The 21,746-nt window shown below is 39.7% G+C and overlaps 1 protein-coding gene across 18 annotated transcripts in view; it reads left to right on the top strand.

The window, feature by feature from the left end:
- The window catches only part of EIF4G3 (eukaryotic translation initiation factor 4 gamma 3), a 274,226-nt gene extending 258,237 nt beyond the window's left edge, over nucleotides 1-15,989 (top strand). For all 18 annotated transcript variants that reach the window (XM_070404282.1, XM_070404280.1, XM_070404267.1 and 15 more), the window contains 6 exons: nucleotides 1,356-1,437; nucleotides 3,916-4,014; nucleotides 8,270-8,416; nucleotides 10,185-10,269; nucleotides 11,906-12,052; nucleotides 15,013-15,989. In XM_070404282.1, the coding sequence (XP_070260383.1) occupies nucleotides 1,356-1,437; nucleotides 3,916-4,014; nucleotides 8,270-8,416; nucleotides 10,185-10,269; nucleotides 11,906-12,052; nucleotides 15,013-15,194 (742 nt within the window). In that variant the 3' untranslated portion in view covers nucleotides 15,195-15,989. The remainder of the gene's footprint in view (nucleotides 1-1,355; nucleotides 1,438-3,915; nucleotides 4,015-8,269; nucleotides 8,417-10,184; nucleotides 10,270-11,905; nucleotides 12,053-15,012) is intronic.
- The last annotated feature ends 5,757 nt before the right edge of the window (nucleotides 15,990-21,746 follow it).

Raw genomic sequence — 21,746 nt, 5'->3', positions numbered from 1 at the left:
GTATTTCCCTAAAAATTGTTCATATAGTCAAAGTCTATATCAGCGGTTCTCAACCTGTGGGTCGCGACCCCTTTGGGGGTCGAACGAACCTTTCACAGGGGTCGCCTAAGACCATCGGAAAACACATATATGACTACATGTTGTTTTTGTGATTAATCACTATGCTTTAATTATGTTTAATTTGTAACAATGAAATTGGAGGTCACCACAACATGAGGAACTGTATTAAAGGGTCGCGGCATTAGGAAGGTTGAGAACCACTGGTCTATATGCTGTTGTGTCTCTTTTCTTTGACATTCACAAGTTTATTATAGCACATTCAAAATTATGAGAATTCTATAGTAAAACAAAAAAGTAAAAACTATTCAGGTTTGTTTAATTCACATTGCCTCACTTAATTGACAATAGATTTTTTTTTTTAAGGAATGACTATTGATACCCTACAGAATACAATTTAGGAAATACTGGCTTAGACTATGAAAAAATTGGTCCATTTCTATGTTTCATCTATATTCTTTATAAAAAAGGCTTCCTTTCTTAAAAACACTTAATAACTAAGTTTTACAACTCCCTGTTACCTAAGGTGCTTCTCGCCTTCCAGCTTAAAGTGGGATTTATTTTTTAAAAATATATTGTTATGGATTTCAAAGAGGAAGGGAGAGGGAGAGAGAGATAGACACATCACTGATGAGAGAGAATCATTGATCAGCTGGCTCTTGCATGCCCCACACTGGGGATCAAGCCCACAACCTGGACTGGGGCCCCAACCGGGAATCAAACCTCCACCTCCTGGTTTATAGTTCGATGCTCAACCACTGAGGCAGGGATTTATGTAAATAAACAGATTATTAAGTAACAATGAGCCTTGCGCCCTACCCGGTTTGTCTCAGTGGGTGGAGCATTGGCCTGCAGACTGAATGGTCCCAGGTTTGATTCCGGTCAAGGGCATGTGCCTTGGTTGTAGGCACGTCCCCAGTCGGGGGGGTGTGCAGGAGGCAGCTGGTCGATGTTTCTCTCTCATCGATGTTTCTGGCTCTCTATCTCTCTCCCTTCCTCTCTGTGGAAAGTCAATAAAATATATTTTAAAAAAAAGAATGAGCCTTGCAATTACTTCTATAATTGAAGCAGTTACAGAAAAAGACAAAACCCAGGAATTCTAACGTCCTTTTCCAGCTTCTCCATGAAACATAAAATGAACCTGAACTACTTCTGCTGAAAATTACTCCGAGTCGGTATTGGATTTGGCTGGCCCAATGTTACTTAGATGGACAGTATCTGTTCTTTTGGCACACATTGTTTGCCTACAACAGGGAATTTGTTCTGAGGTACTTAATCACTACTCTTTTCTTTTACAGAGAATTTTGCAAACCTTTACTTCCTGTCGGAAGAGCTGGAATCTTGCTTTCTGAAATACTGCACCTTCTATGCAAACAAATGGTGAGTGTTAAACTGAGTGTCCGACTCAACAGCATATTAGGAAGGGCAGTGATTTTGACCTTGGGTTATTTGTAAATAGCTTAGGTGTCGCTGTGCACGTAATTCTGTTTCCTTTTATTATTTGAAAAAAAAAGTGAGGTCTCTGTTTCAATCTAGTTTCTTCCAGGGGTTTATTTGTCCTTCTGTTTAGTAGTAACTTGGAAAAGAATTACCTAATCTCAACTAGATTTGATAAAATTCTAAAGAATTTCAAGATACCTTTATTTGTGGCTAGTTATTTTATCTTCTCTTAAAACAAAATGGCTGCATTATTGCCCTAGCCGGTTTGGCTCAGTGGATAGGCCCTCCGCCTGAGGACTGAAGGGTCCCGGTTCAATTCTGGTCAAGGGCACATGCCCTAGTTGTGGGCTCGATCCCCAGTAGGGGGCATGCAGGAGGCAGCCAATTACTGATTCTCTCTCATCATTGATGTTTCTCTCTCTCTCTTCCTCTCTGAAATCAGGAAAAACATATATATATATATTTTTTTAATGGCTGCATTATTTATATTTTTTAATGTATTTCAATGAAAATTCCTCTGCTTTCAGAGAAAGATGGGATTAATCATTAAGTGATTGATTTTTTCCCCCTGGCCAGATGGCTCGTTAATTGGAGGGTTGTCCTGTACACCAAAAGGTTTCAGGGTTGATCCCTGGTCGGGGCATGTACTGGAGACAACCGATCAGTTTCCCTCTCACATTTTCCCCTCTCTCTTCCTTCCTCTCTCTCTAAAAACCAATGAGAACATATCCTTGGGTGATGATTTTAAAAATATGATTGATTTTATTTTTTTTTATCATGGGCTAGGTAATCTGATTACAAATAGGTGGTAAAAATGACTGCAGGATTGTAAATCTCTCTCTTAAAGTTAAATTCATTTTAATTTAATAAATACTACACAATTCTCTACAAAGGTTATATTAGGATCTCAATCCACAAAGAATTCTAAACTGTCAAGGAATTTATAAACTGGAAAGGGAGACAGATGAGTCTAAACCAATGGTTTCAAAAGAGTGTGTCAGTGCACTATTAGAGGTCTGATGGGTTTGGTTTGGTGATGTAATGCCTGGGGTCCTATGTCAAAACAAAATAAAACTCAGGCATGAGAATTCCGGAGTGATTTCTGACTTACTCAAACCAAAACTAAAAATATTGAGATGATAGTTTTCATCGTTTTATAAGCATTGATTAAAACAATTCAGTGTTTTATTTCTCCTTATAAATCTAGAGAAGTCCTTCTGTATTACATTTGTGTAATAGTTATTCATAGACAGGTATACCAAATAACCTGGACTCTAGTTCTAGTTGCTTATCTATTTGTTATTAATACACTTTGCTTGCTGGCACTAAAGTTTTTATTGAACCCTAATTGCAGATCAAAAAGTCCCTTCTTCTCTCCCATCTACTTGACTTAGTCCTTATTTAAAACTCAAAATTCTTGTTAACTTTTTTTGTAAAAACTAAAATGAAATTCTCATAGAGCATAAAGTCTGCAGTCAAACACCCTCAAAACGTGCCGTTTTCTTTTATCGCGATGCCTTTATGCAATCATCAGTTTTCTAGCTGATCACAGCTCTTCTCCGTTTCTTGCGTTCAACCTGTGCTTTTCCCTTGAAATACTTCTCATACCTGGTTCAAGAGCAACAACTTTATTAGCCTTCTCACATTAGGCAGCATAATCATGATCTACTAGGAAGAGGAATACCAGTGAGATTATTGAGTGGCTTTAATAGCAGATGCTTCTAGCCCTATCTAGGAAAGAAAGTGTTGAATTTGTAAACTCTGTGTTTTAATCACTTTTTTAATTCCAAGTACCAGCTTGCCAATCCCCACATTAATCATCCAGTAAAAAAAATGATTAAACCTTAAACAGCTAAATTTCAGTCATTTACCATTATATTTCTACTAGAGGCCCAGTGCACAAAATCCGTGCATGGTGTGTCCCTCAGCCCAGCCTGCACCCTCTCCAGTCTGGGACCCCTCTCACAATCCAGGACTGTTGGCTCCCAACCGCTCGCCTGCCTGCCAGCCTGATCACTCCCTAACCACTCCCCTGCCAGCCTATCGACGCCTAACTGCTCCCCTGCTGGCCCGATTGCCCCTAACTGCCCTCCCCTGCCGGCCTGGTCACCCCTAACTGCCCTCCCCTGCAGGCCTGGTCGCCCTTAACTGCCCTCCTCTGCCGCCTGTCCTGTGGTGGCCATCTTTGTCCACATGGGGGTGGCCATCTTGTGTGTTGGAGTGATGGTCAATTTGCACATTACCCCTTTATTATATAGGATACTTTCAGACATCTGAATTTCAATGCTTAGAGTCCTAAGAAATTAACTTCATATTAGCAAGGGAAAGTTTTGATTTTTTAGTCTTAACAGTTCTGCACTCTGTTTTTTTCTCTTGCCAATATGAAAGTAAATGGATTTTGACTTATCTCTGTTTCAGAGCCATAAGAAAGTGGGAGCCCTATGGAGGGAGACTGACCTCAGCTTGAAGGACTTTTTACCAGAAGGGAAAGATGTACATAATTTTCTCTTGGAACAGGTAAGAACAAGACTTATTCCTTCCTGTTTGATAGTACATATTTTCAGTACACAATTGGCAATATGGAATATGTATATGTGGAGGACCAATTTAATTTATACATGGATTTTCAACTGCACAGGTGATTGGTTTCCCTCACCCCATGTTGTTCAAGGGTCAACCATAGTAAGTCTATTTTATCTTATTATTTTTAAAATATATTTTTATTGATTTCAGAGAGGAAGGGAGAGGGAGAGAAAGAGATAGAAACATCAATGATGAGAGAGAATCACTGATCAGCGCCTCCTGCACGCCCCCTACAGGGGATCAAGCCCACAACCCAGGCATGTACCCTTGACTTGAATTGAACCCAGGACCCTTTAGTCCACAGGCTGACACTCTGTCCACTGAGCCAAACCAGCTAGGACCATAGTAAGTCTGTTTTATAAAGGAAATGAAGATAATTTCATTAACATTCTAGTCATTAAAATTAGATCAAAATAGGAGTTACTGGCTGCCTGTGGAGTTAATGAATTAAAGACATCAATGACCACACACAGGAAGGAATGTAGTCCTTGTCTAAAAGTCATCAAACAGATAACTGCACCATCACCAGTCCCTGGGTAAGGGAGAGAAAGATATCTGGAGTTTCCACATTATAATATTAATAATGTCTAGTTCTCAACAAAAAAATTATAAAGCATACAGAGAAACAGGAAAACATGGCTCATTCACAGGAATAAAAAAAGAAGCATCCCTGAGGAAGCCCAAAACATTGTACATACCAGACAAAGACTTTAACTGTTTTAAATATGCTCAAATTGCTGAAGAAAACCGTGGAAAAAGAACTAAAGGAGCATGATGTATGAACAAGTTGGGAATGTGGGTAAAATAGTAGAAATTATAAATAAGAACTAAACAAACTCTGGATCTGAAAAATTACAGTAGCTGAAGTAAAAATTAACTACAGTCATGCAACACAATGATATTTCGGTCAAAGTCAGACCACATATATGATTTTGGTCCCATCCTATATAATAAAGAGCTAATATGCAAAGGCCATCACGCCCTCACGCCCTCAGACCCTCAAGCTGGAACTGCTCAGACACTCAACACTGGGGAGAGAGGAATGCGGACCAGCCAGGCTGCGGCCCGGGAGAGGGACAAGCAGCCCGCCCCGCGGTCCCAGGCACCAGTGCCTGCGCCTGCGGCCTGGGAGAGGGACAAGCCACCCGCACCGTGGTACTGGGCGCCTGCGGCTGCGGCCCAGGTGAAGCCGCCTGCCCATGGTCCCCTGCGGCCGGCCAGAGGGAGGGAAGCCCAGGTCCTGGGAGCCTGCGACTGGCCAGAGGAGGGAATCCTGGGTCCCAGGCGCAGGGCAAGGCAGAGGCGTTTAGGGGTGATCAGGCGAGTAGAGGAGCAGTTGGGGGCGATCAGGCAGGCGAGCGGTTAGGAGCTGGTGGTTCTGGATTGCGAGAGGCAGTCGGACATCCCCCGAGGGGGTCCCAGATTGGAGAGGGTGCAGGCCGGGCACAAATTTCATGCACCAGTCCTCTAGTCTATATATATAAAAGTATAAGCGACCGTTACAACCAGTCAACCAATTGCTATGACACACACTGACCACCAGGGGGCAGACACTCAATGCAGGAGCTGCCCCCTGGTGGTCAGTGCACTTCCACAGCCAACCTCCTGCAGTCCCTTCGCCTGTCCAGCAGGCTCCGGCCGACAGCTGGCAGGCCCTGATCAGGACTGGGCGAGACAGACCCGATAGGCCCTGATCACCGGCCAGGCCTAGGGACCCCATCTGTGCACGAATTTCATGCACCAGGCCTCTAGTATGATTATAATGGAGCTGAAAAAATCTGGTCACCTAGTGACACTGCAGCAGTCATTAAAGGGAAAAAGTTGCAAAAATCAACAAGTTTGTGACTGAGATGACAAGCAGCTTTAACCTGGGTGTGGTTGAGGATGACATTGAAGCACTCCTAGAGTGGCTCCTGAAGAATTAACTAATGAGGAGTTGTTGGTACTAGAACAGGAACACATAGCTGAAGAAGAGGCAAGAGAAAGGAAACTGCAGAAGAAAAAGAAGAACCTCCAAGAAAGTTCACCATGAAGGCTTTAGCAGAAGCATTTGCAGACCTCAACAAGCTCCTTGAAAAGTTTGACAACATGGACCCCAATACTAAAAGGTTTACATTGAATAAAGAGGAATGTGCATGGTGCATTATCTGCTTACAAACAAATCTATAATAAATTTTAAAAAAGAACCCTAGCCGGTTTGGTTCAGTGGATAGAGCGTTGACCTGCAGACTAACTGGTCCCAGGTTGATTCCGGTCAAGGGCACATGCCCAGGTTGTGGGCTCAATCCTCAGTGTGGGGTATGCAGGAGGCAGCCAATCAATGATTCTCTCATCATGTTTCTTTCTCTCCCTCCCCCTTCCTCTCTGAAATCACTAAAAAATATATATTAAAAAAATAATAATAATAATAATAAAGAAACAAAGCAAACCACCACAGACATATTTCTGAAGAGTGACACCTCCTCAAGGAGAACCTCAGTCAGCTTCTTCAGGAGATATTCCAGAAGAAGGCATTGCTGTGGTAGGTGATGACAGCTCCATCCATTCCTCTTGTTGCCCTTGGAGACCTTCCAGTGGGACAAAATGTGAAGGTGGAAAACAGTGATATTGACAATCCTGACCCAATGTAGGCCTGGACTAATATGTTTGTGTTTTAGGTTTTAACAAGAAAAGTTTAAAAAGTTAAAAAAAATGTTAAAAGTAGAAAAAGATTAAAAGATAATGGTATAAAGAAAATACTTTTGTACAGCTATACAATATGTATTTTAAGCTAAGTGTTAATATAACAGAGTCAAAATGGCTAGTTTGTTTGTTTTTTAATGCTCACCTGAGGATATGTTTTTATTGGTCTCTAGAGAGAGAGGATGGGGGTGAGAGAGAGAGAAACATCAATGTGAGAGATAAACATTGATCAGTAGCCTTCATGTGTGCCCCAATCAGGAAGCGAATCCATAACCTTTTGGAGTATGGGATGATGCTCTAACCAACTGAGCCACCTGGTCAGGGCAAAAAAGTTTTTAAAAATTAAAGTTTACAAAGTAAAAATGTTACAGTAAACTAAGGTTTATTTATTATTGAAGAAAGAAAGATATTTTTGTAAGTTTAGTGTAGTCTAAGTATAGAGTGTTTATAAAGTTTACAGTAATGTACAGTAAGTTGTAGACCTTCAAATTCATTCATTGACTCACCCAGAGCAACTTTTGGCCCCGTAAGCTCCATTCATAATAAGTACATATAAGTGGACCTATGCAATTCAAACCTATATTATTCAAGGATAACTGTATTATACCTTTTCTATATTTATATATACTTAGATACACAAATACCTACCACTGAGTTACAATTGCCTATCGTACACTAGCATGCTGTACAACTTGGTAGCCTAGAAGCAGTTGGCTTTACCATAGTCTAGGTGTGTAGTAGACTATACCATCTAGGTTTGTGTAAAGGCATTCTATGATTGCACAGTGAAATTGCCTAATGACGCATTTCTCAGAATGTATCCCTGTTGTTAAGCAACACATTACTGTAAAGGGGTTCAACAACAGATTTGAGCAGGCAGAAGAAAAACTCAGCGAACTTGAAAATAGGGCAATTGAAATTGCTCAGTCAGGAGACACTGATTTAGACTAATCTACTCCCATGAAAATTCATCCTTAATTTTTGCAAAAGATACATTATTTTATTAATTGTTTTACTAATGAAGTTTCTGATATTGTTCTATGAAACTGAATATCATTGAATTTTATAAATTAAAAAGTACCTGTATCAATATATGTTACTATAAATTTTTAAAATTATAGTAACATATATTGAAAAATTAACTCACTAAACATATGAAAATGCTTTATAAGGAGAAATTGCTGAGTTTGAGGAGCAGAAAGAAAAATGAATTTTAAAAACTTTATGAAGCCCTAAGGCCCTATGGGATATGCTAAGAGCAAGACAAACCCATAATGATTGGAAGGTAAGCGTACGCAGAGAGATTGTTCTAGGGGTTTTGTTTGTTTGCTTGTTTATAAGTAGAATCAAAAATACACAGTAGAAAAAATTGGAGAAATATTCAGAAGGATAGTGCGGATCATTTTGATCCCGTGTAAAATAGAAGATACACCCCATGACTTTGTTTTCCTCTCAGGATGATGATAACACTGAATTATATCAATGTGTTTAACATTTTATGTTTCAGAAGTTGGACTTTGTAGAATCTGACAGTTCCTGTTCCTCCGAAGCACTTTCAAAGAAAGAACTCTCTGCTGAAGAGCTCTATAATCGACTTGAGAAGCTTATTATTGAGGAGAAAGCAAATGATGAGCAGATCTTTGACTGGGTAGAGGTATAATGACTGTATCACCTTCCCTGGAAGCTCTGCCAGAAAGATTCCTGAGGGCTCCCCTTAATTCACACATTACCCTTTCCCTTCATGGGAGTTTTTAACTTCAGTGAAGTTTATTTTTATCCTTACATGTATTTGAATTTTAAACAGTAAGGCTGTTTTTCTATTTTTATAAAATTCATAGTTTTATAATGACAGCTTTAATTTTTTCCTGGCCAATCATTTTTAGCCTGACCCTTTCAGGGGAAAATACTATCCTGGGCTCCAGGGAACACGTCCATGCCATTCCCTTCCCTCTGTCCTTCATCCGACAGGCACGTATCCTCTAAACTCTAAGGGACCCCATGAGACTTGTAACCAGGGGAGCAATGGGCAGCAGCAGCTCATTCCAGGCAAACCTCCTGAACTTGTCCCCAGGACCCTCTTTTCCCCTTTTTCTCTGGCTTCCCAGTGAGCCAAAGCAGCCCAGCCTAGACCCTCCTGTTGCTCTTTCTATGCCCTTCCTTGTTTCACTGCCCTAAATATATTTTGTTGTGGTCAAATTCTTTTTTTTTTTTTTTTACTGTCTTTTTTTTTTTTTTTTTTTTTTTTTTTTTATTTGTTGTGGTCAAATTCTTGCTTGCTTTTCTAAAAAAAAAAAAAAGAAAGTTTTCTAAAAAAAAAAAGAAAGAAAGAAAATACCTGCCTAGGAGATATCTTCTTTTGTTTGTCATTTTCTTTTGCTGCTCCTCTGGTTTAGTACAGTGTTTTATAGCAAGAAGATATTAAGAAAAATAAGATCTTAAGAGAAATAAACTAAGCAACAAATTGAGGGCCCATTTATTTAGCACATTTCTAAATACATTTTTTTGGCATCCTTAGAAAAGAGTAACAATTTTGTCACCACCACCTGAAGAATCTGTGTCAGGCAATACTTGAGATTTATCTCTAATTCAACATTAAAATTAAGGTAAAAAGCAGTGTTTCGTGAGAAAATAACACACAGCCATTGAAAATAACACACAGCACACCTAGAAAGAGTTGCACACGACTGAAAAAAGTAGTCTTTAAAATACAATGTGGTGGTGGTATAGTTCTTTCAAATTTATAGATTTGGGTAAATCATCTTAACCGTTTGAGTCCCAAGCAGCGCGATAGCGCTGCTGAGATTTTATGTCGAGAAAACCCAGCACATTTCGAACATTGTGGACAGCTGACGGTGCGTTACCGATTGTCGAAGTCACGCGCTCAGATTTACTGACGCAAGTACATCACACAGCTCCTTTTAATTAATATCCGTTTGAGTCCCAAGCAGCGCAATCGCGCTGCTTGGTATTTCTCGACATAAAATAAAACAGGCGCTATCACGCTGTTTGGGTCTTTTCGTACTCATTTAGAGAAAGGGCGGTTGCACTGTTTGGGATTCTTCGACAGTGTTTTTTCAATACCCCCTGGGACTCAAACGGTTAATATGGGTTATATTTTGAGGAAGAAAAAATGTTTTTGAATCATTGCACTTCCAAATGTATATAGTACACAACACTGTATAATGGAATGAGCAAAGGTAGGCAGTGACACCCCTGAAAACTAAACACTGCTACTCAGAACATTTTCAGACAGAACTGGCAGTAGCCTAAGTATTTTCCAGTGAATCAGAAGATTAATTTTTGCAAGAAGGTTGAATGTGACCCCATCTGCCCTTAGTGCCAGATGGGACCTAGTTTAGGGGAAATAATTTCTTGGATGTGTGAGGGTACCTTTAAACTGTTCCATTTACTTTTGATATCAGGCTAATCTAGATGAAAGCCAGATGAGTTCACCTACATTCCTTAGAGCTTTAATGACAGCCGTTTGTAAAGCAGCTATTATAATAGGTAAGTAACATTTCTAAAGGCAAAGTTTAATGTCTGAAATCCCCACTATGTCAAATACTGATGATTTGGGCCTGTGTTTATATTGTCTTTAACACTTGTCCTATATAGGTCAGTTTCTGTGCAGATGCATGCCTTTCTGTCTACAGTGCCTGGCTGTCTCAAGCAGGGGGCAACTAGCTGCCCTGCCTGCAAAGATCCCAGATATGAACAGCTTACTGCATGCCTTCGGTTGTTTTATACTGTGTTGCATGTGGCTTTTCTAATTCACACTCAAATTTATGAATTTACTTTTCATTTCCAACACTCAAAGCCTCCTCCTTCCTTTCAAGAGTTAAAATGAACAGGTTGAATATTCTTTTTTTTTAAATATATATTTTTTTATTGATTTCAGAGAGGAAGGGAGAGGGAGAGAGAGAGAGAGAAACATCAGTGATGAGAGAGAATCATTGATTGGCTGCCTTCTGCACGCCCCCACTGGGGATCGAGCCTGCAACCCAGGTGTGTGACCTGACCAGGAATCGAACCCTGACCTAGTTCATATGTCAATGCTCAGCCACTAAGGCACACCGGCTATGCCAGGTTGAATATTCTTAACCTACTAATATCAACCAAGGACTAATCTCAACAGAAAAGCCATTTTATATGAATTCATATATGAGGAAAGAAATAACCAGTTGCTGCTTCTGCTTTATGTTTACTTTATATAAGCCAATTTCATTGAATGTTGATGAATTTCATAGATGGATAGGATTAGGATTGGTAGAAACCCTAAATATTCCAAGCTGCCTGTAATATTTAACAGTATTTAACAAGATCATCCTGTTAGCCTTAGGTAGAAATCCACATTTCTATCACTGAAATAGAAAAACAAAATTCAACTCCAAAGTTTTTCAGAATTTTAGGTTTCTCTTTATCATTTTGGAAGATAGCTTCAGGATTCTAAGTTAAGATTTCCTGTCAATGTTTTTTCAATGTTAGTTTAACAAATAAACAACAAGCTAAATAGAAAGTCTTGATTAAAAATTTTTAAATAATTTCCATTATCTATGGAAATAAGACTTCGGCACTATAAAATCAGTTGGAAAATATATAAGGTGCTTTTAAAAACAATATTGTGTCCTTGTGCCAACTCACAGAGGAAATAAATCTTATGCTTCTCGGCTCTGGGGATGCATTCCTCAGCCCTTGTATTGTGCCTTCCCCCAAAAGGCCCAGGTCAGATATGTTGTCTGCCACTGTCACAGTTAGTCCTCACCCTCCTATAATTAATAATAAAGTGGTTCTAATTCTTTTACCCTTCTGAAAAGATTTACATGAACTGTCACTCTAATTTCCTTTCTAATGTTGTGCTTCTAGTTTGGAAAGTCATAAAACCACTGTACCTGTTTCTTATGATTAAAGATAAAGAATTGGGTACACAACTGTTGAGGGAACCCAGCACTCAGAATACATCACCCCTTCATGTTCTTTTATTATTTCGGAAAGAATGTCCCATTTTGAATTTCAAAATATTTGCCTTGGACCTCCTTGCTTCCTCTTTTCTTATAGAGTCATATGTGTCTTAACGACTCAGAAATTGAAAATGGCTGTGTGTTAATTCCTTAAATGTAATGCTTAGTTCTTCTATCACCTTTAGCTGACTGTTCCACCTTCCGAGTGGACACTGCTGTTATCAAGCAAAGAGTGCCGATCTTACTCAAGTACCTAGACTCGGATACAGAGAAGGAACTGCAAGCACTTTATGCACTACAAGCATCAATAGTCAAACTTGATCAACCTGCCAGTAAGTTTATGTCTTGCTACAATTAACCCAACCAGTGGTTGAGTTTTATCCAGGCCAAGATTTTAGTGATGGTATGATGGGTTTGAACAGGGATAATAGAGGAATTCCTGGTAACAAAACTCAGATAACCAGCAATTTTAATGAACCTACATTTTTTATGTACTTGACTTTCGTGAGAAAATAACAACTAGTTTAAATTAGATATTTAATCCTCACTCTAGAGAGGTCTAATAAATTTTTCTGCGATGATGGAAATATATCTGTTTCTTTCATTGTGGCAATCATGAGCCACGTGTCAGTTAAGCACTTGAATGTGGCTATTGTGACTAAGGAACTAAATTTAAAAAAAAAAATTTTTAAATATATTTTTATTGATTTCAGAGAGGAAGGGAGAGGGAAAGGGAGAGAGAGGTAGAAACATCAATGATGAGAGAGAATCACTGACTGGCTGCGTCCTGCACGCCCCCTTCTGGGGATCAAGCCCACAACCTGGCATGTGCCCTTGACCAGAATTGAACCTGGGACCCTTCATTCCGCTGAGCCAAGCTGGCTAGGGCAACATAGGTCTTAATAATGAAAGAGAATGATACTCTTCAGAATCCTCAGAATCCTGCAAAGTCATTAAGGCATTTTAGACTAGTTTTCAGTTAAGGGTTATGATTAATTCTGGCTAATCAGACAAATAAGGTAACCTGACAGCTAAGACTTGGTGATATGAGTAAATTAAGTTAACTGAATTGTATTAAAGCTTGAAAATTTAGTTGAAACTTGTGAAAGTAGATATTATGTGGCTATTTTAGAGATAAAGTAGATCTTTGGCACTTCCTTGGGTTATAGCTTTTGCAAAGTTTTCCTTCTTTGCTAGTGCTGATGAATCCCTCTAGGACAGAGATTTCAACCGGTCTGCCGAAAGAATTTTTTTGTTGTTAATCCTCACCCGAGGATATTTTTTTCATTGATTGCTAGAGAGAGTGGGAGGGAGAGAGAGAGAGATCGATTGGTTGCCTCCCGCATGGTGCCCTGACTGGGGCTGGGGATCGAACCTACAACCCAGTTACTCACCCTTGACTGGGAATCGAACCCGTGACCCTTTGGTGAGAGGGCCGGCGCTCTAACCACTGAGCAACCAGCCAGGGCAATGCAAGAATTTTGTGCAATATTCAATTCCTGACTATTTAGTCAGGGACACTGACCTCTTTCCCCTTAGATTGTCAAATTAAAAAATGACAACCGCCAACACAACAATAGTTGTCGGGTGTGAATGAATCAAAATTATACCTTTTTTTGTCAAATCAGCAAAAAAATACTTTTTTGAGTGTACTACAGAATTTTTAGTAATTATTTTATGTGTGCCATAAGATGAAAAAGATTGAAAATCACTGTTCTAGGAGATAAAGGAGAAGATTGAAACAAATCATTCTCAGGGTATAACTGAAGAGACGTCTAAGTGTGAATAAGAGAATGAATCTGACTTTGTTTTCTCTCTCTCTAGACCTTTGAAAGGTTGTTTAACATATGGCTTCCTTTTCCTATTATAGGATGAGGACACTAACTTTTCAAGAGATGGTTATAAATAGATGAAATTGATTATCAACTTTAATAATCCCCAGAGAGATGTTTAATTCTAGACTTACCAATAACATAATCAGCCACTTGCTTCCATTTCCCCATAGACCAACTGGGGTTTAGAGAAAAAAGTGACTTCAGTATTAGTTGGACTAATAAAATTCCAAAATAAATCTAAAGAAAAATTTTAATGTAACTCATTCTAAACCTAATGTTTAGTAGCAATTATTGCTTATTCCACTGCATCCCTCCATTAATATGAATGATTAGCAAGCTAACTTTAAATGAATTTTAAATGCTTGCAAGGAAGGAATTTTTTTTCAAGAATATATAAAGACCCTCTGTTGGATTTTATATCCTTACCAACTTTCTCCCTTTTTTGAACAATAATATAAATTGGGTTTCCATTGTGAGAGCAAAACAGAGAATTAATATTGACCAGATTATCTGAGCATTGAAAACAGTTGACAGATAAGAAAGTTTTTACCCAGGTTTTTCATGTAAATTATTACTTTTTATTTTGAAAATAATATTAGAAGGGGGAAAGTACATCCTGCCTTTTCTTCCCAAATATTATAAAAATAATATATTGTTATTGTAAAATTTCATATAATAGAGAAATGTATAAAATTAAGAAAAAAAATTTTTATTATTTTAATCCTCACCTAAGGTTATATTTGAGAGAGAGAGAACATTGATGTGAGAGAGAAACATCAGTCAGTTGCCTCTCACACCCACTCCTACGTGGGATCGAGCCCGCAAACTAGTTATGTGCCCTGACCGGGAATTGAACCAGCGACCTTTCAGTGCACGGGACAGTGCTTCAACCAACTGAGCCACCCAGCCAGGGGTAAAAAAATTATTTTCTATTTAATTTTTAAAGTGTTTAAGTTGACAACTACATAATATTAAACAGCTCAGCCCTGGCTGGTCTTGCTCAGTGGATAGAGTCGGCCTGTGGACTGAAGGGTCCCGGGTTTGATTCCGGTCAGGGGCACATCCCTGGGTTGTGGGCTCGATCCCTAGTGTGGGGCATGCAGGAGGTAGCCGCTCAGTGATTCACTCTCATCATTGATGTTTCTCTCTCTCTCTCCCTCTCCCTTTCTGAAATCAATAAAAATATATTTAATTAAAAAAAACAGCTCAGCATTATCAGAAAATAGTTCAAATTGAACCAAACAACAGGAATAAGAAATAATTTAGACTGCTTACATCTTCTTTTCCTATTCTTTAGACAGTTGTTCTGCTATTTATACTATCAAGAGGGAGTATAATGAATTGTCATGGATGCTCTTTTCTTGGGGAATTAATGTGCATTCATTACTTAGAAATACAATCTTTCCTTCACAGCTACAGTGCCCCAAAACAGATGGTTTATTTTCACTTCCTTACAGATTTGCTACGGATGTTTTTTGACTGCCTGTATGACGAAGAGGTAATCTCCGAGGATGCCTTCTACAAATGGGAAAGCAGCAAGGACCCCGCAGAGCAGAATGGGAAGGGTGTGGCCCTCAAATCTGTCACAGCATTCTTCACATGGCTCCGGGAAGCAGAAGAGGAATCAGAGGATAACTAAAACTTCAAATACACACAAAGAAACAAAAGAAACAATTTAAGTATTTTTTTAAAAAGTTTCACGTCTTCGCCAATCACAGTGCAGCAAGGCCAATTCTCGCAGAAACCCCCACGTGTGCACGAGTGGGAGAGGGGAAAGAGAAAAAAGGTGATCATGGAGGAAAAAGGTACTGGAAAAAAGTAAACTTCAACCTGAGGGCGGGAGCACTAAAACCAAAATACATGTATTATTTATAGAAAATATTTTCTGTTATAATCTTTTCTTTTTAAACAAGGACTCATACTTTTAAAAAACACATCTGTTTAGCAAAAAAAAAAAAAAAAAAAGTTGAGTACTTTTAATTTATTTTAAGGACTGCAAATGCCAGTGTAATTTTTTAATTTGCAGTTTCTGTAAACAACTTGTATAATAGAAAAGCAGAGAAATAAATTTCCCTCCCCTTCAGACGCACCTCACGTTTGTTTTAATGCAGAGTAGTTAGTCCAGATTTAAGAAGGTTTGGGGTGAACAAGGTAAGAAAGATTTTTTTTTTAATTTTAATTTAATTTTATTTTTTGGTATCAAATCTTTCTGCCTGCCTCTCAGCTTGCTTCAGAAAAAAAAAAATCACAATAGTAATTGAAACATACATAACCTTGGAACAGAAGGAAATGCTGTGGACCAGAGAACTCCAAGAATTGTTTAAAAAAAAAAAGTGCTACCCTTGGAAAAGTACTCTTAATACTTTTGAAATCTTTAGAGCAACTATAAGGCTTGTAAATACATAGAACAAATATTTAAAAAAACAAAAAGAAATTGACTCAATACTATTTCTTTTCACTTTCAAAATATAAAGAACAAAATAAAGGCAAACATTGCAAGTTTAAAAGAAAGTAAACTGACTTCTCCTTTTGACAGCTGCTGCATGTGTGCCCATCTGGGAAGTGCTGTTTGTTGTCTAATCCAGATCACTCCTGCGGGGGGGGGGGGGGGGGGCGGGGGGAGGACTGAGAGAGTGTGTGTCTACAGGTGGGAAATGCAAGTGCTTTGGGTAAGGAGGGCGTCTGTGGGAGAGCCGCTCTGGGAGTCCATGGAAGTTTCTTTCCAACACCAACTAGAAATGCCTTCTGGGTGGGAGCAAACCTAAGGGCAATTTTTTAAGTAACTAAGTGTTCCACTATATGAATTGGGACTAGGAACACGGGGTCACTTTGAGACTTCCACTACTGATTTTTAAATCATCAATTGCCTCCAGTGATGTCTTCTAAAGAACGAAAGAAACCAAAGCTAAATTACACTTTTAAAAAAGTGGGCATGGGTTTTAAAAACAAACCAATACCATGTGTGAATATCACATTGTTCCCCAACTTCATCTTCACTCAAGCCGTTCTGGTGAGTATAAAACCCAACTGTGGTTTGGGCTTCTCTTTCTCCTACAGATATTGGCGTGCTGTGCTTTTTGTTTGTTGTTTATTTTCTTCTTTCATGAAGCTGTAGTCTCTATAGATGTTTTCCATCTCCATTGTTTATAGGCCATCCCTCTACAAAACGTATTTATGAAGAAAGACAGGCTGCTCCCAAATAAACAGTCTCTGTATTTGTATCTGGATAACCAAAGAGTTCTTCTGGCTTTCATCTCTGAAGAAATATTCATATTGAGACTTGGCAAGATTTGTGAAGCACAAGAACAAAATTTTCCATAGCAATAACACATTTTCTTCAGAGTATAGTTGAACACAATACAGGATTCCCACTACATGAGCCCACAGAGCCCATTCCTCAGTCACAGAAACCTGTTCTCAAAGAACCAAGCACTGAAAGTCTTGTGGCAGCATCTGTCATGAAACATGGGTCCTGAAAAGCCATCTGAGGGTCTGGCTGCGGGCTCTTCCTGGGATTCCTCAGTTGGAAGAAGCAACCTGTTTCTCTGGTATACTGAGCAGTAACAGCTTCCAGGCTCAAAGTGCACAGGGTTCCAATCCAGGAATCTCTTAAGTGATATAGGTTTTTAGGTGTTGGCAGCACTCACAAGAGGTGAAGGGTAGGGAGTTTGGGGAAAGCAGGGAGGTGATTGCCTCCTGGAAATCAGTGGCTATTGTTTGCAGGGGTCTGGCCAGGAAGCACTTTCAGGTGGTAGTGATTGCCTCGTCATCAGCATTTTTTAAATGTATTTTTATTGATTTCAGAGAGGAAGGGAGAGGGAGAAAGAGATAGAAACATCAATGATGAGAGAGAATCATTGATCAGCTGCCTCCTGCATGCCCCACACTGGGGATCGATCCCACAACCCAGGCATGTGCCCTCACTGGGAATCAAACTGACCTCCTGATTCACAACGCTCAACCATGAGCCACATCGGCCAGGCTTCATCAGTATTTTAGATGCAGACATTCATAAGGAATGGAGGAGAAAAGATAATATTTTTAGAAAAAAAAATCCCAGGGTTGAAAAAAGATTCAGAAATAAATACCTATAGTACAATAACAGAAATAATGTTTAAAATATCAGCTATTGCATGAAGTGTAATGACACTACAAACTTACTGCTGGCCATCTTTTTGCTTCATACATGGAATGTTAGAATTACATTATCAACTACTAATATCAACTATTAATATCAACTGTACTGCAAAACATGTCATGATTCTTACCCTCTTCACAGTCATCTTGGGTTATGGCTTTGGGGTAGAAAACAGGGTTTGGGTGGTTTTGGTTTAAAGTAATTGGTGACATGGCCAGCATTGACATGCCTGTACTTGAAGCTATCACAAAAGCTTTCACCCATTGGAACTTTGAGAACAGGTTCATTAATTAAGGTTTAGTCCATTAATTCAGATGCTTTGCTTTATGCCTGTATTCAAACCAGTTAACTTACAGCTATTCAGTAAGTTACATGAGAGTTTTTCCTTTTCTAGCAAAAGAACATGATGCCAGTTTTTAAAATAAACTCATTTGAGATTCTTGCATAGACCAATAAGCCAGTTCGCAGCTGCATCATGAACTTGGTTTATTCATTAAATATTTACTGAGCATCTAGTCTGTCCTAAGTGCAGGGAATATAGCTGAACAAACCATCTCTGCATTCAAAGCTCAGATTCTTCATGCAGAAAACAGCCAAAGGTTCACACGCTACCTCAGCATCCTGTCCCAGTGAGTGTGTGCCCCTTGTTACTCCAATAGATCTTTCATCTGTTTTTTGTTTTATGTTTATATTTCAAAATACGTTCTAGATTATTTGCAGCAATTAAATCTTTCCAAACAGGTTATCATTCTGGGGATTTTGATACATATTTTTTGTTTCAAACGGCTCCATTCAAATCAAAAGGATTCTAAGGTAGAAAAAAATAGTCTTTGACTTTTGGACCTGATTCTGTGTTTTTATTATTCAAGTTTTGTTCTTTAAAAAAAAAAAGTATAGGGATTCACGTTTTCTATTTTGACCATGCCATTGCCACTTACACGCTCCTGCAGTCCCCAATTTGTAGAGCAGAATATTTTGCATTGCTTTTCTCTTTGTTTGAATTGCTTTTTTCTTATTGGGATAAAACTCACATAAAATTCATCCTTGTAGAGTGAATTTAGTATATTCACCGTTGTGCAGCTATCACCACTATTTAATTTCAGAACATTTTTATCATGCCAAAAAGAAAACCCATACCCTTTAGCAGTCTCTTATCATTCTCCACTTCTCAGCCTCCTGGGAACCACTAATCCACTTTTTGTTTCCATGAATCTGGGTAAATGAAATCATACATTGCATTGCTTTTTGTTTTGACCTCCAATATTTAGCAAATGATCAAACCCCACATATTCGCAACATCAAGGACCTGATAGCTGGGGTAGACCCTGATTTTCTGTCTTTGATTTAATTTTTGTTCTTCAAATGTAACTTCTTTTGATATAATGGCAATATGTTTGCAACTGTCAACTAATTCTGAACACGTTCCTGAGAATTCGTGTGTTTTTTTCTTTGTCACCTCGTGTATATGTATATGACCTGGGGTGTCTGACATCCTAGCACTGGTATGTAGGGTATGGTCATTTTGACCTCTCATTTATTGCTACCTGAGTAGTCTTCCTTGGGAATAGAATCCCTGCGTTAATTAGGCCACTAGAGTGTACCCTAGAAAAGTTCAGATGTCGTTTGACTTGGAGTCTGAGGTTGTATATGTCCTTTTCATTGAGGCACTTTTGGACATAGTATTTATTGTGTAGCTTGAGGCTGCCTACTTGTAATGAGAGTAAAATTGCTCAGTAAAGAATATAATACCCAATAAAAAATTTTTAAAAAATGCCTTGAGACAGAACCTCTACCACTGGTTAGTCCCAGTTCACTAGTCTTACAAAGATCACCTTTCCTATTCAAGAAGCTTGAGCTATAGATCTCCATATCTTTCAATAGTTTAGGGAGAGAGATTCTTATGTACTGGCTTCAAGTATCACATGTACCCCCAAGAGGGGAAAATGATAATCTATTAGTGTTGGAACTACCAAAAAAAAGACATTGTATTGCCAAATCCTGAAATGATTTACACATCAAAGAAACAAGCTAAAGAGGGTCATATGCCAAATGTTTTTAAATAAGTGTTTCATTTTGAAATAATTTTAGACTTGTAGGAATTTTTCAGAGAAAGTATAGAGTGCCATATGCCCCTCTTCTAGTTTCCCCTATTATTAGCATCTTATATTACCATCGGACATTTGTCCAAACTAAGAAATCAGCATTGCTACATTGCTATTATCTCCCAGCTTTATTTGGGATTCACAAATGTCCTCTTTCTAGTCCTGGATGCAATCCAGGATCCCATGATGTATTTAGTCATCATGTATCCTTAGTGTCCTTAGCCTTGGACTATTTTTTTAATCTTTCTTGTTTGTCATGACATTGACAGTTTTGAGGAGTCCTGATTAGGTATTTTGTATAATGTCTCTCAATTTGGTTTGTTTTCTCATGGTTAAAGTAGGATTATGGCTTTGGGGTAGAAATACCCTATAGTGCCTTAGCCAGTGTGGCTCAGTTGGATGTCATCTCGTGCACCATGAGGTCACCAGTTTGCTTCCCGATCAGGGCACATGCCTGGTTTCAGGCTCAAACCCCAGGAAGGGGATGTGCAGGAGGCAGCTGATAAGTGTTTCTCTCTCATCAGTGTTTCTATCTCTCTTTCCCTCTCCCTTCCTCTCTCTAGAAAGAAAGAAATACCATATAAATGAAGAGCCCTTTCCATCTCATTATATCAGTAAGTCCATGGAGCATACATGACATCATTGGTGATGTTTAACCTTAAGCTGGTCTCCACTCAAAAGTTATTTTCCCCTCTTTCTTACTCTATTAGGAAGGTAGGAGTAGAGGAGAATTAAGCTCCACTTTCTTCCTGGAGTGGGACAATGTATAGTAGTATCCCATTATCTGGGGATATGTTCCAAGATCCCCAATGGGTGCCTGAAACTGAGGGTAGTACTGAACTCTATATATACTATTTTTTCCTATACATACATACCTATGATAAACTTTAATTTATAAATTAGGAACAGTAAGATATTAACATCAGTAACAATAAATAGAAGAGTTGTAACAATACCTTATCTAATAAAAGAGAAACATGCAAATTGACTGTACCTCTGCTACACCCACAAGCCAATCGGGCGTGAATATGCAAATTAACCCAACTAAGATGGCAGCGGCCACAGAGCTGGAGCAAGCAGGAGGCTTAGGTTGCCCCTGGCAATGGAGGAAGCCAAGCTTCCCGCCTGCCCTGCCTGCCCTGAGCTCCGCTCAAGGCTACAAAGTTTCAATTATAGAAGATAAATAAATCCCAGATACCTGCTTCCATCCTGGGGCCGTAACCAGCCTGAAAATGGCTGCCAGCCCCTCACCTAGGCTGGCCAGGCACCACAGTAGGGACCCCAACCCTGAAGGGGGTGTGGCTAGCCTGAAAACGGCCCTCAGCCCCTCAGCCAGGCTGACCAGGCACCCCAGCAGGACCCCCCCCCCCCCCACCATGAAGGGGCTGTGGCCAGCCTACAAACAGCCATCAACCCCTCACCCAGGCTGGCCAAATACCCATGGGATGAGAGTCCCCACTGGGGGGCTTGGCCAGCCTGCAAACAGCCATCAGCCCCTCACCCAGGCTGGCCAGGCACCCCAGCGGGAACTTCCACCCTGAAGGGGGTGTGGCCAGCCTGAAAATAGCCCTCAGCCCCTCACCCAGGCTGGCCACACCCCCATGGGGTGAGGGTCTCCGCTGGGGGGCTTGGCCAGTCTGAAAACGACCCTCAGCCCTTCACCCAGGCTGGCCAGGCACCCCAGCGGGACCCCCACACTGATCCAGGACACCCTTCAGGGCAAACCAGCCAGCCCCCACCTGTGCACCAGGCCTCTATCCTATATAATAAAAGGATAATATGCAAATTGGCCCTAACAGCAGAACAACTGGGAATGACTGGTCACTATGACACACACTGACCCCCAGGGGGCAGAGGTAAGAATGTCCAACTGCAGCTTAGGCCTGCTCCCCGCTGGCAAGTGGACATCCCCTGAGGGCTCCCGGGCTGCCAGACGGTTGTCTGACTGCCA

The sequence above is a fragment of the Myotis yumanensis genome, unplaced genomic scaffold, assembly GCF_028538775.1.
Source record: "Myotis yumanensis isolate MYYU_CA2020_CCGP unplaced genomic scaffold, mMyoYum1.0.hap1 SCAF_2, whole genome shotgun sequence".
Classification (NCBI taxonomy): Eukaryota; Metazoa; Chordata; class Mammalia; order Chiroptera; family Vespertilionidae; genus Myotis; species Myotis yumanensis.
Note: the sequence above shows the minus strand (reverse complement) of the source record. Positions and strands in the feature narration are given on the sequence as shown.